The sequence below is a fragment of the Muscardinus avellanarius genome (genome assembly GCF_963383645.1).
Source record: "Muscardinus avellanarius genome assembly, chromosome: 15".
NCBI classification, from domain to species: Eukaryota; Metazoa; Chordata; class Mammalia; order Rodentia; family Gliridae; genus Muscardinus; species Muscardinus avellanarius.
The window spans coordinates 63,914,505-63,932,886 of NC_137801.1; the positions used below are offsets into that span (position 1 = coordinate 63,914,505).

Consider the following 18,382-nt stretch of genomic DNA (forward strand, 5'->3'; position numbering starts at 1 on the left):
GCAAGACCCTGTTTCAAAATAAAAAATAAAGCCGGGCATGGTGGCGCACGCTTGTAATCCCCGCGCTTGGGAGGCGGAGACAGGAGGATCGCACTGGTTCGAAGCCAGCCGCGCTGGTTTAAGAGACCCTGTTTCCAAAAATACAAAAGTATAAAATAGGTCTGGGAGTGTAGCCCAGAGGTAGAAGGGCTTCCAGGAACCCCAGTACCACCATAAATAAATAAATAAATAAATAAATAAATAAATAAATAAGGGCTGGTGGTATAGCTCAGAGGCAGAAAACCCCTATTTTCAATCCCATCAACACACACACACACACACACACACACACACACACACACGCACAAAATCCAGAGAGTAGCAAGACAGAATGAATATTTGAATTTCATTTTCAAAGCTAATACTAAAAGATGTGCATTTGTCCTTCTCACCAGTCCCCGAGAGTCATGACATCCCCTTTTTAAGTCCACCCTATTTCAGCCCCATTTTATGCCACTATCTCTAGTCTCCTGTAGGTCTCTGTTTCTCTCTTATATCTTCCTTCGCCTTTCCCCTGGCTCCTCCCCCAAAGTCTACAGATATAAACTAACTCCCTTGTCCATGCTCCCCAAAAACCAATGACAGCAAGCCTTCTGATCATGTGTTTCTACAGATACAACCCTATTTCTCATTCAGTCTTGCCGTTGTCATATCTTTACTTCTCAATCGTTCCTTGACCCATGTGATGTGGCCCTGTCCCCACCCTGCACCTGCCTGCTCTCACCAAGGTCACTAGGGATATCCTCAAGGACAAATCCAGTGAGCATCTTAGTCTTGCAATTCTTAATCTGCTGAGCAGAGGGGCTTAGCTAACGCTGACTGGCTCCTCCTTCTAACTCTCTCCTACACTGGCTTCTGGTTCCCCTTTCATCCCACCAACCTCAGCCAACACTTTTCATGTCGGTGTGGGTTCTGTTTTTGGCCCATTTCTCTCACCACAAACCTTTCTCTAACCACTGTGCCATATCACATCAGTAGGCTGACAACTCCCAGTGTGAAGTCTCCCATATACCAGAAGTGCCTTAGAAACCGACATTTCCTACATTTCAAATCTGTTCTTTCCAGAACTGAACTCAATAGTAAGAAGTAGAGTATAGTAGCGAAGAGCCCAAGTTCTAGAATCATAAATTTCAGCTCCCTATTGTATAACCCAGATAATTACTTTATCTTTCAGGGCCTCAGTTTCCCTTTATGGAAAATATGAATAATAATAGTGCCAATCTCATAAAATTGCTCTAAGTTTAGTGAGAACATACATGACAGTGTATGGAACATAGATTGGCCATTATGCCGGGCAAAGTGGTGCATGGCCATGATCCTAGTACTTGGTAGACTGAGACAGAAGGATCGCAGGTTCAAGACCAGCCTCAGCAACCTACCAAGGCCCTTCAGCAACTTAGTGAGATCCTGTTTCAAAATTAAAAATAAAAAATAGGACTGGGTGTATAGCTTGGAAATAGAATGCCCCTGGGATAAATACCCAGCATCACACACAAACACAAATTGGCCATCATTGTATTACTATGATCATTATGATTGTTATTATCACTCAGAACATGGTGTCTTGCTGCCCCAGCACTGGTGAAATTGTAGCTAGTAGCCCAGGGTTATGGACAGAGAGCTGAAGTCAGTTTTAAGAGACCTATATTCAGTTCATCAGGTACTGTTCCTACCAAGTACTAAACACCTTGCTCAGGGTTTCCAAAGATGTGGCAGGCATATGAAAATAATAAAGATTTCATCCTAGAAGCAACAGGAACCATTAGAGGTTTTATGGCAGAGAGATAACACAATCTGATTCATAGTTTTGTAAAATAATTCAGAGAGTAATATAAAGAATTAATTGGGGCAAGGGGTGATGCTAGACAAGGTACCATCTAGGAAAAAATTACTGAAGTCAGATGACTGAGGCCAGGGTCCTAAGCTACAAAGTGAAAGGGGGCCCAGGTTTGAGAAGCCTTTTGTAATGTGGAAACTATAAGGCTTAGAGCCAGATGAGGTGTGGGAAGCCACTGTTGTGTGAAGACAGAGTTTGATGCTATCATGGATGAACCATTTGGCCACTCTGAGACTGACTCTCGGGATGGCATTGCATCGCTGAGTCCACTGCAGTCCATCTTGCAGACTGAGAAACATGTTTGGTCCTCAGCTGAGAGTCGTTCTGTCTCCCAGAGTGTGGGTTTTACATTGACAGTGCTCCTGAGCCCTGCCATATGAGAACAGTGTCAAATTGTCCCTTAAAAACGAGACATATAAATACCAAGTGGAATAGAATCCAGTGGGCAGTCAATTCAGTTTCTCCTTCTGGGATAATCTCCTTGGGAAGCCAAGGAGAAGTTGGGTTGATGATAATCCCACTTTTAGTTCAAAGAGAAGTTGTTGGTTGTTGGATGATGTTAATATCTGGTAGAATCAAACTGCCACAGTCTGAGACACTTTCTTGGAACAAGGAATGATACTTCACACTATAGGCAAGGTGAATTATATGATCCACCAGACTACTGTGGAGACACTGCCAACTATTGTCTATCAGAGCTGGGTGTGGTGGCGCATGCCTGTAATCACAGTACTTGGGAGGTTGAAACAAGAGGTTCACGGGTTTAAGACTAGCCTCAGCAACTTAGCGAGACGCTCAGCAACCTAGTGAGACCCTGTTTCAAAACAAAAATAAAAAGTGTTAGGGGTACAGCTAGGAGGTACAGCGCGATCCTCTTTTTTCCGCCTCCCAAGCATGGAGATTGCAAGTGTGCACCATTACGCCTGGCTAGTTATTTTTTTAAACAGGCCCTCTCTAAATTGCTGAAAGCCTCACCAAGTTGATCAGGCTGGCCTTGAACCTCGAATTCTACTGTCTCAGTCTCCATGGTATAGCATGCCTAGGTTCAGTCCTCACTCTCACACACACAAAAAATTATCTATCAGGATTTTCCACTTTGTAGACACCTTGCAGATCATTTCCCCAAGACCCTCCCCCAAGGGCATACTTCAGAGTCCAGCGCAGTGATGAATTTTACCTTTCTTTCTTGTGATTCACCTTCACTGAATGCTGGTGTTCAATCAGGGGCAGCCCCTGGGAATATGCAGCAGGGCTTTTCCTTGATTATCTGCTTCAAGTCTACTGCTGGGTAGGGTTGTGGGTCCTCAGCTCTAGCAGCCAGGATTTAAGGGGAACAAGTAGGAAACTTGAAAGGAAATGATATGCCATGGTCTTTCCATCTTCCCCAATAAAGTCTCTTTTCCTTTCCAGCCCACAGCTAAGGATGTCTTTTATTGTCTTCTCTACTCGAGGAACAACCTTAATGAAACTAACAGAGGACAGGTAAGGACTTGTCATCTCTTTCATTATAAAATCCATCCTTTTCTGGCTGGCTCTGAGGTTTGTGCCCCAAGGCCTTAGCCTGTTGGTCATTGCAGCCCAATAGCTCTCTCCTTTAACGTAAATCTTGAACTCTGTACCTGGATCCTTCTGCTAGTTTACTCTGCTGTGACTTTTGATAGACTTACCTGTTGGTGAAATTTTATAAATCACTAAATAACATTAAGATAAATCTTATGTCTGGCAACTCAGTTTGCTAATTTGAAGCAAAATATTAGCAAACCATATTTTTGGGTGCTATACTATATTTACTATAATATATGCTATGTTTTCTTGAATTTGCATTAGATTTATTTTTCGATTGAGGTTTTAGAGATACATTAGGTGTATCATGAGAGAGGTAAGAGCTTGAAATAATATCATGTGTAACAACACCAAGGAGGGGAATTGACAAGGAGGGCTTATAGTACCACAAAATAAGACAAGTTGGATCATCTGTGGAAAAATGTTGTTCACATATAAGTAGTAGTTGGACCTAGCTTCAAAAAATGATTTCTGGCTTTTACCCACATTTCTACTTGCAAATGAAGACTAACAATAACAGACATGTCATTTATTCATAGCTAGGTTGGGGAAGGGAGAGAAGAGTTTTCTTATGTTAATGACACTGGACATTTCCATATAAGAAAGTACTGCTGGGGACACATGTGGGACAATTGACATTCATACCTGTGGACTTACCTGTGAACATGTTGGGAAAAGAAAAGGAAGAAGTGCAAATGTATTACCTGATTTTTGCTACTATAACAAATTATGTGAGGCTGGGTTCTTTATAAAGGAAAGAGGTTTATTTAGTTCATATTTATAAAGACTCAAGAGCATCTTCTCAGTTGTGGTGAGGGCCTTCTGAGTATGTCTAACATGACAGATGGCAGCATGGTGGGAAGACACTCAGAAGAAAGAGGTCACATGGTGAGACAGAAAGTCAGAGAGTCAGGGGCTCACTCTTCTTATAATAACTTAATCACATAGGAAGCAACCTGGGTCCTGCAAGAACCACTTCAATCTGTTCTGACAAATGACCTAATTACCTCCCGCTAGAAATATTCTTAAATATTTAAGAATATTTCATCACCTCCTGACATCTCCATGCTGTGGGATTTTGTGGGACCAAGTTTCTAGCATGTGATCCTTTAGAAGACCCACTCAAACCATATCTAAACTGTGGCAGCGAGTACAGAGAGGGCATGATCACTTTATAACACTCTTCTCATAGAAATGAGGATAGAATTAACAGGATGGACTAAAATTCAGCAAATCTAATCTGGTCCCCGTTTCTCCCTATGCCTTTATTTCCAATCTATAACAAAAAGTATTCAGTACCATAGAGAACCTTTCAAGTTCTCTACACATGCATGTTTTTGAGATGCACAGAAACCTCATTTAAAAATTCAGAGTCTTGGAGCCAGGCATGGTGGCTCACGCTTGTAATCCATCATTTGGGAGGCTGAGACAGGAGGATCGTGGTCCACGGACAGCCTCAGCTACTTAGTGAGGCCTGTCGCAACTTAGTGAGACCCTTTTTCAAAATAAAGAATAAAAAATAGGGCTGCAGGTGTAGCTCGGAGGTAGAATGCCCCTGGGTTTCATCCCCAGTACCACCAAAAAAAAAAAAAAAAAAAAGTCTCATTCTTTGTTAACACAAGAAACTGAGGGCATATCACCTTCCAAAGAACACTAACCAAAACACGCGCTAGCCCAGGCTCCACATTCTTTCCATTTACCTTGCAGCCTTCTGTGAAATAGTCATAAAATCCTAGAAGCGTGTGTGGCTTGCGCTTAGGGTTGGCCGAGGAGTTTGAAAATCTCTGAGGAAGTGTCTCTAGCCATCTGCAAGGCTCCTGATCCTGCTCAGTCTTCATGCCTGTGGTCTTTGTGCAGAGATGTCTGTTACTCAGAGATGGGGAACTAAGCCCAGAGCAAACCTGGCTGATCCTGCTGCTAGCATATTCTTATCTCCAAGGTTGAGCCACTCGTTCAGGGACACGGCAGCGACAGTGAGCTGTGAATGGCACAGGCAGTCAGCGATCCTTCCTTTGTTTGTCACTCCTCTCTCACTTGGATAACATGTCATTCTAAAGCTGGTAGGTGCCCATGGGTGCTGACCTTCCTTGCAGGGAGATGTGTGCAGCTCTCAAATCAGAAACCAAATCAGATCTCACCTGTTCTTCACATCTTGTTTCAACCCTGGGCACCCAAGGGTTGTTTCGTGCTCACTCCACATACAAGAGCTGGCCAAGACATGAAGTGGATGTTACTGGATATTTGCTCACAGCCTCTGGGAAGTTGGAGAGGGCAGAGGGGGGTCAGGGATTTAGCATCACTATTTATAAACACTATCATAAAGTCTAGACTTTCTGATCCATTTTGGCCTGCTATGCTTGTTGAAATTAAGTCATCATCAGAATCTATTTGGAGTCTACATATTTGAGCATTAACTTCACTTCTGCTAGTTTCCTGTGCCAGTGAGAAGAGAGGTTTGAATTTCTACTTTGCTGGAAACAGCATTTAATATGGGCCAAATGTATATCAAATGACATTCAGAAATGCTATGTTAAAGACTGAGAATTTCACGTGGTAACTGCTGGGCGAGACAGAGTTATTAAAAATAAGACATGACAAAAAAATTAAAAATTAAAAAATTTTTAAAAAATAGCCAGGTGTGGTGGCGGCGCACGCTTGGAATCCCAGCATTTGGGAGGCTGAGACAGGAGGATCGCACAGGTTCAAAGCCAGCCTCAGCTACTTAGTGAGGCTCTCAGCAACTTAGTGAGACCCTGTTTCCAAATAAAATATAAAATAGGTCTGGGAGTATAGCCCAGAGGTAGAAAAGCCCCTGGGTTCCACCCACAGTACCACCAAAAAAAAAAAAAGACATGAATTAGCGGAGACTCTGATTTCAACAACAGCAAAAAGATTTGGGGTAAATCAAAAGAAATTACATCAAAAGCGTATTTGCATACAAGACTTGTGGCTGAGTTTGTACAGAAGAAAACTGGGAGAGTTGAATAGAATGGAAAATGAATATAGTGTGTTGTGATGTAGTAAAGGAATTAAAGTTATTATAATGATGTCACCTGTGAGTGTCTTTATTATCTAAGCACCTTACATATAATTTCTTGTTTATCCTCTTTAACCATTGTTACTCCATTTTCTCTTGATAACATGTGGCCATTTTAATCACTGTTTCATACATAATGTACTGTTTTCTCTACCTGCTTTTAAGATTTCTTCTTTATTTTTACTTCTCAGCAGTTTGACCATAATGTGTCTAGTTTTCTTTGAGCTTATCCAATTTTTTACTTACTGAGCTTCTTAGAACTATATATTTCTTACCAAATTATGGAAGTTTGCAGCCATTACTATTAAAATATTTTTTTCTGTACCACTCATTTCCTCCTGTCTCAGAGACTCTAGGGCCATAAATGCTGAACTTTTTTTTATCTTATTCTTTGAAGTTCTGTTCATTTCTTTTTCAGTCTTCCTTTCTGATCTCCAAATTGTATAACATCTAGTGATCTGTGATCAAGTTCACTGACTCCTCTTTCTTCAACTCTTGAACCTATATATTTAATTTTTTTACTGTAGATATTTTGATTTTTCAGTTCTAAATTTCCATTTGGTTCTTTTTAAAGTTTGTATTTCTCTGCTTAAAAAAATCCATTTTTCTATTCAAGGATATTTACTGTAATCTCATAGAGTATCATTATTTATAGTTGCTTTAATGTCTATTTTATAATCCCATCATCTCAGGACTCGTTTCTAATTGTCTTTTTCCTGTAAGAATCAATAATTTTTCTGGGTGCTTTATATATTGAGTAATTTTAGAGTACAATATAAAATGTTTGAATTTTCTGTTTTTTAAGATTGAGGGTCGCCGGTCGTGGTGGCGCACGCTTGTAATCCCCGCGCTTGGGAGGCAGAGACAGAAGGATCGCGCAGGTTCGAAACCAGCCACGCGCGTGCTGGCTTAGGAGACCCTGTTTCCAAATAAAAATGTAAAAATAGGTCTGGGAGTGTAGCCCGGAGTTAGAAGGACTTCCAGGAACCCCAGTACCACGAAAAAAAAAAAAAAAAAGAGCCGGGCGTGGTGGTGGCGCACTCTTGTAATCCCCACGCTTGGAAGCCGGAGACAGGAATATCGCGCAGGTTCATAGTCAGCCTCCCTGGCTTAAGAGACCCTGTTTCCAAATAAATAATAATAATAAAAAGGCTGGGAGTGTAGCCCGGAGGGAGAAGGGCTTCCAGGAACCCCAGTACCACCAAAAAAAAAAAAAGAATGAGGGTCAAGTTCAAATGTTCTGCTTCTGCTTTTTTCTTTCTTCCTTCCTTTCTTTTTTTTCTCTTTAGTAAGCAATCAATCTGCCTAGGTTCATAGAAGTTCTCTCTCTTCTGTGGGTGGTGGTTAGAATGTTAGCTCAATTTTCAAAGACTTTATTAAACTCTTTGGGATCTGTCCAATGTTTAAAGCTGCGCATGTGCGGCTCAGGGATGAGCCCAGGACTTAACACAGCTTCACTCACAGCCTTGAGGGATGCTCCTCTCCAGCTGTCTCACACCTCTGGGACCCCTACACTGTTTGGCCCATTGAGACCCCCTCCTTTTGCAAATCTTTTGGCCAGAAAGATTGGGTTTCTGCTGGAGTTTTGGCCACTTACACTGCTGCTATACACTTCTCCACATAGGCTACCCTGAGGCAAAGCAGGAATAAAAACAAAAAAATGAAAGAAAGATGGAGATTCTCCCCACATTCTTTGAACCACAAGGGTCCCTTTTCCCAGGGGTTTTCAGAAATACAAGGATTTTTTTTTTTTTTTTTTTTTTGGCCTTTTAAGTCACTCAGCCACTACCATGTGACTGAGACCCATACTCAGGTTAAGGCCATGAGAGAAAAGAGGAACCTGGACTCTCCCTTGTGTAGGTTTTAACACTCCTCTCCAATCCACCAGCTTCATTTACTTTTCTTAGAGTCTTTATGTAACTGAATTTTTATTTTAACAAAAATTTGTTGTTGTAATAAGCCACAGTCACGACTGTCTTTTTACTGCTCTCATTTCCATTTTACAGATGAGGACACTGAGGCCCAGAGAGTCTGGATAACTTGCTGAGGTTAAATAACTAGGAAATGGGAAAACTAGTGTCCTGATAACCTGGGTTCTAAATCTGATCCAACCCCTGCTCTTTGCACCACAACACATTGCTCTTCTAAGATTTCCTAGCTTTATCAGTTTAAGCAGTTGGCAAATCGAAACACATTTTGTAGGTCATTTCACTAGCATACTAGAGTGATAGTGTTAATTTAAGTACTATGGGAAAAAAGCAATTTAGTGTTAATATCACATAAGATCCTCTTAAAAAGCCAAGGATGGTCTTATTTTGACAATGATTAAAAAATGTTTCATCATTTGGAAATGAGAGCGTGTTAAAGAAGTCTATTGATTTCAAGGAAATCAAGAGTAGATGTTCAGTGTAATCAAATGCATTAAGATGGTCATATTTTTTTCTCTTATCTACTAGAATGGTTAAATTTATTAAAAAGATTTTTAAACCGGGCATGGTAGCACATGCTTGTAACCCCAGCATTTGGGAGGCTGAAACAGGAGTATTGCAGGTTCGTGACCAGCCTCAGCTACTTAGTGAGGCCCTTTGTGACTCAGTGAGACCTGTTTCAAAAAATAAAGAATAAAAAATAGGGTAGGGGGTGTAGCTTGGAGGTAGAATGTCCCTGGGTTCCATCTCCAGTACCGCAAAAAAAAAAAAGGATTTTTAGATATTGGATTATTCTTGTATTTCTGATTACACTTGGTTATGATTTATTCTTCTCATGTATATCTGAATTCTATCTTTTATATATTATTCAGAAATTTAGTAGCCCTGTTCATAATTGTAACTAGGTTTCCATTGTCTTTTATGACTACCTTTACTTATAGTATTGTTATGTTTTTCATTTAAATCATTACTTTTTCTAAAACTTATTTATGAAGTAAGGTATAAGGCCAACCAATTTCCCCTTCCTCAACCAATTAGCCAGTTTTTCCAACACCATTTTGGAATAAAATTTCCCAACCACTTGAAAGTTGAATTTTTTGATAGGCTTAAATCCATTCCTGGGTTTTCTATTCTATTGCTATTCTGTCCTATTTGTCTATTTCTATGCTCAGACCACATTGTTTTAATTTGTTCTAACATCTAAAAGACCAGTGCTTCCTCATTCCTAATATTTGACAAAATCTCCTTAGTCTTTAGTGGATTTTTTCCAACCATGTGCATTTTAAGTATTTTTCTTGTATCTCAAAACATCCTTTTTTTTCCCCCCTTAAAAGCCACACCCCGAGCAGTTTCCCACTGGCATTCTTTCCTTAGGTCCCACTCAGAACTCTGTTGACATTAGCCCGTGAGCGCTTTTGGTTGTGTTAATCATGTATGAAAATTCAACAGGTCCCATTGAAGTACACAGTCTTGAGTTTCTATTCCCCAATTTTTACACATGGTCAACCTAAAAGTCTACTCTGGAAAAATAAATCCTTGAGTTTTCATTTGAATTGTATAAAAAGTACAGATTATCGTAGTAACCGTGACAGTTCGTTTTAACTATACGGCACTTACTTCCTTATTTAAGGATATAGCACTTCTCTGTTATGTCCCTTGGTGAGATTTTGTTCTTTTCTTAAGGTAAATCTAATATGATGTTTCTTAACTTTATTCCCAGGCATTTTAAAGTTTTGTTTTCATTGTGAATGAAATCATTTTCTGTTGTATTAGCTAAATTGTTAATGTTAACTAAAGCAGTAAACTTAAAGTTTGCAGCTATGAACTTCTCCTGACCTCCAGAAAGTGATTTACAGAAATATGCATGTCAGAGGATTATCCGTAAAGAGAGAATGTAGTTTGCATCAAAAACATCCTTTAACTCCCTCATCCCCAAAGAAGCTTAAGAAATATTAGGGAAAATTACTGGTTTGTAGAAATGTTTCTTATCCCACCATCTTTCTTTTTTCTTTTTCTTTTCTTTTCTTTTCCTTTCCTTTCTTTTCTCTTCTTTCTTTTTGCAGTACTGGGGATTGAACTAGGTACATTCTATGCCTATTTTCTTTTTAGTTAAAAACAAGGTCTCACTAAGTTGCTAAGGGCCTCGCTAAGTTGCTGAGGCTGGCCATGAACATGCAATTGTCTGTCTCAGCCTCTCAAGTACTAGCTAGGATCACAGGGGTGCGCCACCACGCCCAGCTTAATTTTATCTTTGATTTAGAATGATTTAGGAAAAAGTATTTCACAATTTCCACATGATTTTGTTTACTCTTTTCTCAATTTCTCGATTCATTGCATTTCTTCAGAGAAAGTGGCTTAGGTCATTTAAAATTTAAAATTTATTACTTTGTATTGGTAGATTACTACATGATCAAATTTTATCTATCATGCAGAGATATTAGAAAATATTTATACCTTGATGAGTAAAATGTTGATATGAGAAATGTATTGATTAAAATTTTAGTATTTTATATTTGCTTACTTGATCCGTGAAGATAGACATTTAGAATTTTTTATGACAATTTTATTTGAATTTCAAACACTGCTTTATAATTGGACCCATATCATTAGCTCATGTGTACTTTTATTATGAACTACTCTTCTCAGCAATACGAAATATTTTTTCACCTTTAAACTTTTTTGTTTTATTTACCTTGTTTTAAATCAATATTACTAAATTTTAATTGTTTGCATTTTTCTGATACATCTTTACCTATTCCTTTTTTTAAACTCTTCCTTGCTATTTTGCCTTATTTTCCAGTGACCCAAAAAGTACAATTTCTTTTTCATTCTAATAAAGGTTGCCAATGACTTTTTTTGCCTTTTTAATGGCAAAAAATTAAATAATTTTTATTATTTAATCTTTATTTTCTTGATTCTTCTTGCTGACTTTCTTTTAATAAATATTGTGTTATATTCTATAAACATATAAAAGTAACTATTTTAACTCAGTGTAAGATTTACTGGTTTCATTGACTATATATATGGGCACAAACATATACATGCATACACGCTTTCATTCCAGTAGTTGAAGGTTTTTATTTTTTTTTAATTTCTCAGATCGCTAAGTCATTTTTTAGGTAAAATTTTCCTTAAAAATATGTGAATATTAGCCAGGCGTGGTAGCAACAGGCTTGTAATCCCCGTGCTTGGGAAGCGGAGACAGGAGGTTCGCGCTGGTTCAAAGCCAGCCTCGCTGGCTTAAGAGACCCTGTTTCCAAATAAAAAAATATATAAAATATGTCTGGGAGTGTAACCCGGAGGTAGAAGGGTTTCCAGGAACCCCAGTACCACACACACACACACACACACACACACACACACACACACACGTGAATATTAATCTTTATGTATCCTTACTTATTTAAAAATTTATTTCTGTTCATCAGGTAAATATTTTAACTGAATACAAAATTCTTATATATCTTGACTACCTTTTCTCCTAAGTTTAATAAAAGTGGTGGCATTGTCAGTTCTGCATATAGTAGAGAAATGAGAGGTGCCAGTGTCTCCTCTTGGATGCTTGTAGAACTTACTTTAATCTTAAATATTTTTTAAATGTCAACAGGATATTTCTAGGTATGAGAACTTTCATTAACTTTGTATAATACTTAAGCCATTCTGTCTGAAGACTTAAACATATTTAGCTTAAAACATTTTTCTTCGATAGTTTCTTTTACCATAGATTGGCGTGCATGTGTGTGTGTGTGTGTGTGTGTGCATGTGTGTGTGTTTGTGTGTGTGTGTGTGTGTGTAGTATTGAAGAGTCAACCCAGTGGTGTTCTACCTTTGAGCTATGCCCACAGCCATATATATATATATATATATATTTTTTTTTTTTAAAGAGTGTCTCACTAAGTTGCAGAAGGCCCCCCTAAGTTTCTGAGACTGGCCAAGAACCTTTGATCCTCCTGTCTTAGCCTCCCAAGTACTAGGATTACAGATACCCAAGGTGGGTGCGCCACCATGCCCAGCATTCAATGGATTTTTTATCTATCCAAGATCTCTTTTATATTCTAATTATAATTTTTTGTCTCTATCACTTTTCTTTAAGTTTTGGGGACATCTTTCAATCTGGTTCCATAATTTATCAATTCAAAATCTTCCTGCTTTTAGCACTCAACTTACTTTTCAATTGCATTTTTAGCTAGCAGATATTTTCTATCCCTCTAAATGCTTACGTGTTGTTTCTGTGTGTGACCTTATTATTTTAGAGATGGAATGTCATTACCATAATATGAATATAAATTAGAATGCTTACTGTATCCCCGTCTCTCATAATAGTCTACTTCAAAGAGGAATATTTTCTTAGATTTTTTAAATGAGTCCTCTTCTTCCCAGCTGCTGAGAGTTTTCCTGAGTTTAATGACATGATAAAGGAACCAAGTAGCTGGGCGTGGTGGCACACACTTGTAATCCAAGCATTTGGGAGGCTGAGACTGGAGGATCACGGTTCCCAGACAGCCTCAGCTACTTAACGAGGCCCTTTGCAAACTCAGAGAGACCCTGCTTCAAAAAATTTTAAAAGACTAAAAAATAGGTCTGTGTGTGTATCTCGGAGGTAGAATGCCCCTGGATTCCATCCCCAGTACTGCAAAAAGAAAAAAACAAAAAAGAACCAACTAGATTCTTTTTTAGTACTGGGACTTGGGACTTGGGAGAAATTCTGTTAGACTATGCAAGTTCCTTGTTGAAGAGGTTAAGATCTCCAGCTAAAGAAAATGGATAGATTTAGAAGCGGTGTAATTTTTTTTTCTTAAAGTAGAGATCCAGAAGTCTTTCCCGAGCAAAGGAGGAAATGGAATCTAAAGGAAGATGGTCAGGTGTAGATGGTCAGGTGTAGACGTTGGATCCACGTGTTAAGAACTCTTCCCCACCCACAGCAGGCTGTTCTGCCATGACCTGGAATCTCAGGGTGGTGTGTCTTTCCCTCTCTCTGATCTCAGCAGCTCCATTTCATGCAGGAATTTTAAGTTTCTGGCTTGGGTATGACACTCTCGCCTATCTTCCAGCAGTGGAAAAACATTTTTCTCTGTTACACTCCTTGAGCTTTATCTACGGCAATTTGGAAAGGGAAGCGAGAATTAAAACGGGTAGACCAAGATCACTATCTTTGTCTGGAAATTCCACCTTTCTTCCAAACTATGCAAGATTCAAAAACAAAGTATTACTAAAACAACCATGGGTCAAAGAATTATTATATTTTATCCAACCCACTGACCTCATTTTACTGCAGAGGAAAATGATTTCCAGAGAAATCGAGTTATCATTTGCCCAAATTCATTCATGTACTCCAAGGCAGAACTGGGTTTCTTTTTAATTCACAAAATTAAAAAAAATTAAATGTGATGCTGTTTCCATTCCTTTACATAGCCAACTCAGTATGCCAGCTTTGTTTCTTGTCTATTCAAGTGGAAGCCACCACCGTGTCTAGGTGTATGTATACACATGCTTATGTCTGTATCCATGTATAATATTTTTTGAGGACCTATTTTGTACCAATAACCTGGAATACTTTCTTCATTTATAAGAAAGAAAGATAATAGTACCCACATAATAAGGATATAAGAAGTGCTTTATTTATTATATGTAATATTATAGGTGGGGATACTGGGGCATAGAAGGCTCTAGGCCACTCTGTTGTATAAGAATAGAAGCATAGATTTGGACCCAAGAAGCAGGGGCCCCGGGTCCATGTGCTTAATCGCTCTAATACAAGATTTCCAACAACTTTACTACTGTGTGCAGTTTTAAATTTGTTTGGAAAAACAAATGCAAGTATTCACAACTCACCACCCAAGCACTTTTTGACTTCAGGAAAATGGTTCCCTGAAAACCCACACCCTCCACACAGTTCATCCTTGCGGTCTTGAAAGATGGGGCTGGGAGACGTCTCTCACAGCGAGGTAAAAAGGTGGCATCAGCATTTCACAGATGGGTGAAGAGGTTAAGGATCCTGCTTATTGCTTAAGGAGGTGGAACGGAAGCCAAGAATGCTTGGCTCAAACTGCTGAGTAGAAACCAAGCGACCGCACTCCTGCATCCCTCTCGGTCGTCCTTGGGTTTGGTGGAGTGTGGTTTTGCCATTAGTGTCACAGGGGAAAATGACAGGCTCTGGACATATCACTTGATTCCTGGAGCAGCATGATTATAGGCTGCCATTACCAAGAGACGTAGTTTTAAAGGCTTTTCTAAATTTAAAAACAATGAGAGAGAGAGAGAGGGAGAGGGAGAGGGAGAGGGAGAGGGAGGGAGGGTCTTTGGATTACTTTGTGCTTGAAAGAAGTTGGATTCAGTCCATTTGGAGGGACTGTTCATTTAGTTTGGAGAGGGTTTCAGGAAGAAATTAAGAGAAATGGCAAGGAGTGGGGCATTTATTATCTTGTTTTATTAGTTTAAGGATAACAGCATGTAGTCCGAGCCCATGGGCACAGTTCTTAACTCTCTGCGCCTCCATTTCTTAATCTGTAAAACTAGGATAGTGAGAGTTCCTACAGCACAGAAGAACTGGTAGAAGGATTAATAATGCAGGCATGTACTAAGTGCCTAAAAAATAGCATTTACTGCTGTGATGGTTGTTAAGTATTTTAATAAACAGCTAAAATTCTAGACAGATCCCATCTCGAATCATTACAGTATACCTGACCTTTATTGAAAAGGAGAGTCCAGTTCTGCTCACACCCTTGTCTAAAGTTCTTAATGTTTGGGATATAAGTAAAAGATAGTACTTAGCAGGAGGCCAGATTAAAAAAAAATACTGTTATTTCTTGTCTAATGGCTCCATCAAGGGCTCTTAAAGATAAGAACACACAGGCATTTGTCTCTGGAGGACGTTTGTCTATGAGCTTCCCTGGTTGAGCTGGGTAATGGCAGTAAGAACCCCCAGTGGAGCAACGAGGCAGGCTGGGAGCACACTGGCCTGTGAGCATGGCACAGTCTGGTGTTTCCCGAACTCTTGTTCTGAAGTGCTTCTGTTAAAGCAAAGGAAAAGTGCATGCCTGAAGCTTCAAGGAATCATGTGACATGGCCCATAGAAAACAAGAAATTTACTCAGTGTTCTTTATCTCAAAAATTCATGTGCGTTTATATTCTATTTCATAAGATGTCAATATTTGCATTTACATAATATTCATGTTGAATTCTTTCTCAAATTGTGGAGTACAATTTATGCTATAGAAAAAAAGTACATGTGTCCTGTGTCTTCGTACACACTACACTGTTCTGTACTGAGTTTAGGCACCACCGATCAAAGAGAGAAAATACAAGACTTTGCTCCAGGACTCAGCCTGGGTTCTAATCTGGGCTCCACCATCCTGAAGTGCGTGTTACTGCATTTCTCTGGATCTGTTTTCTCATGTTAATGCAGGAAAAGTGCCCATCAGAGACCCTAACACAACAAAGGAAAACAGGAAATGTTACTCACTATCCCTTGTGCAGTGAATACAAATAAATTTAAAAAAAAAGATCAAGTCTGACAGAGCAGCATCCAGACACATTTCTGTTATCTGGCTGAAGGCAGCAAAATAAGCTTCAGAAGTGGCTGACAGAACCAAAGTATGATGGTATTCTCAAATCCATAGACATTCCTAAACAGTGTATTTTTCATAATAAGCTTTATAAAATGTGCTCATAATGTATGTATTTTTCTTGAACTCATCTTTCACATTTGACATAATGTTAATGAGACTTTTTCCATATAGATACATGTAGTTATGCTTGGTTCATTTTAATTATTATATACTTTCCCATTGCATTTGTTTGCTTGTTTGTTTTGATGATACTAGAGAATGAACCCAGAGGCATTGTACCTCTGAGCTACACCCCAGCCCCATATTATTTTTTGTTTTGAAAGAGGGTCTCAATAAGTTGTTGAAACTGTCCACCAGCCTGCAATCTTCCTTTCTCGGCCTCCCAAGTATTAGGATTACAGGTGTACGCCGCCAGCGCGGCCTGTCATCATATTGTGTTCTATTTTAAGGATGCACCACAGGGTACTCATCTGTTCTCTTATGTAGACAATTAGTTTGTTTCCTACTCTTTGCTTACTAACAAAGCTGCAATCAACAATCTTGTACTTCTCTCCTGTTGAGAGTGGGACGGGCAGAAGCAAGAATTTCCTTGTGTTGTACAACTAGAGATTTGCTAGGGTTTGCAAATATATAACGCCATCAGCTGCTGTGTAATTGTTCTACAAAGGGGGTGCACTGTTTTTCACTCCCACAGTAATTTGTAAGAATTCTTGTTGCCCCACATCCTTTCAACATTTGGGGATTATCCACCAACCCTTTTTTGCAAATAGATTGCACCCAGATATGTCTTGTCAATCGGGTTTTCTGATAAGAACTAGTATGCTCCTGCTCACTTCAGTCTCCGGCCAGAATTACTACAAACTGTAACAGAAAAGTACTATCTTTTGGTAGAGAACTGTAGTCTGTACCAGCCTACACTAAAGAGATGTGGTCTGGCCAAATGAGAAGACTCATATCTGTCATCCACCTCAGGGCTGTCCATCCAAGCTTCCATCCCAGAAGGTGATACAGGCTCTACGAGTCTCCACTGTGCAGGACTTGGCAAGAGGCGCCCTCCTATGCCCCTCCAACCCTCACTGTAGTCAGTAGTACTGACTTCCAGTTCGTCATCCCGATCATTGTCCACCAGCAACAGGAAAGACCCAGGCTCTATAGGACTAATAGTGGCATAGAGCTGAAGGTTCTCACAAGAGAACGCTTTTGGGCAGTCCTGAAACTAGAGACCACTTTCCACTGCCCCCCCACTCTCCTACAAAACATGGCTCAGCTGAGAAAAGAGTCAGTAATGAAGGTCTTAGAGGGGTTGTTTCAAAACCAAGTGGGATCACAGGAAACCGCATGACAAAAACCATCACACAAATCAAAACAAAACACACAACAAAAGAGGTGTGTAAAAAAGAGTGTGAACACAAGCATCACATTGCCCTGTGAGTGAAGCATCACTCCTCCTGTCCTTTGTGCTAGCTCAGGCTGCACCATCTAGAAATCTCTCACCAGGCCCCTCTTGATGAGCTTAGGTTACCTGCACTTGACTACGCCATGTCGTGGACTACTCCTGTCTGCTAAGCTGACCTTGCAGTTTCCAGCGGGGCTCCAGGTACCCCAGTACCACAAACAAACAAACAAAAAGCTGGGCATAGTGACACACACCTGTAATCCCAGTATTCGTGAGGCTGAGACAGGAAGATCAGAGGTCCAGGATCAATTTCAGTACCTAAGCGAGACTCTCGGCAACCTAGCAAGACTTTGTCAAAAAATTTAAAGAGGGCTGGAGATATAACTGAGATGTAGAATGCCTCTGGGTTCCATCACCAGTAGAAAAAAAAATGGAAGCTTAAGGAAGGAAATAGATCAAATAATGCTATGCGCTTATATGAAGTTATCACTACCAATCTCACTGACATGTGCAAGGAAGCAGGGTGGAGAGTAAGCCAGAGGGAAACACATGAAGTACTGTGTGCATGTATGAATATCACCTTAAAATCTCACTCTGAGATATAATTATTATGCATCCATATAATTATTGAAAAAATTTAAAAATAATAGATTATGTAAGAAGCTGTTCAAACTTTCAAGCCACTCCTCCTGCTACAGTGCACAAGTGATCCCTTCTCGTTTGCTGCCTCCAGAGAGAAGTAGAGCCTCTGGCAAATTGCACAACATGGTTTCATAGTCAAGGATACCAGGCACAGGCAGATGCCGGAGACATCTGCATGACAAATGTGGGGCCTTCCATCCTTTTTTCTTGCCAGTTCCAGGCTTGACACTTAAGGAAAGGGTGTGAAACTACTTCTCTGTAAAAATAATGTCTTAGAGGGGAGAAAATGCACACACACTGACACTTGAGGGTCCTCACCACAAAAGCTGCTAACAAAGTTGGCCACCCACCTGTTGGTGGATGCCCTGTTGG

General features: G+C 39.7%; 1 protein-coding gene across 2 annotated transcripts in view; it reads left to right on the top strand.

Moving 5' to 3' along the window:
- The window catches only part of ANTXR1 (ANTXR cell adhesion molecule 1), a gene marked incomplete at both ends in the record, with an annotated part of 238,604 nt that overhangs the window by 27,289 nt on the left and 192,933 nt on the right, over positions 1 to 18,382 (top strand). For both annotated transcript variants that reach the window (XM_080711616.1, XM_080711617.1), the window contains one exon: positions 3,287 to 3,358. In XM_080711616.1, the coding sequence (XP_080567742.1) occupies positions 3,287 to 3,358 (72 nt within the window). The remainder of the gene's footprint in view (positions 1 to 3,286; positions 3,359 to 18,382) is intronic.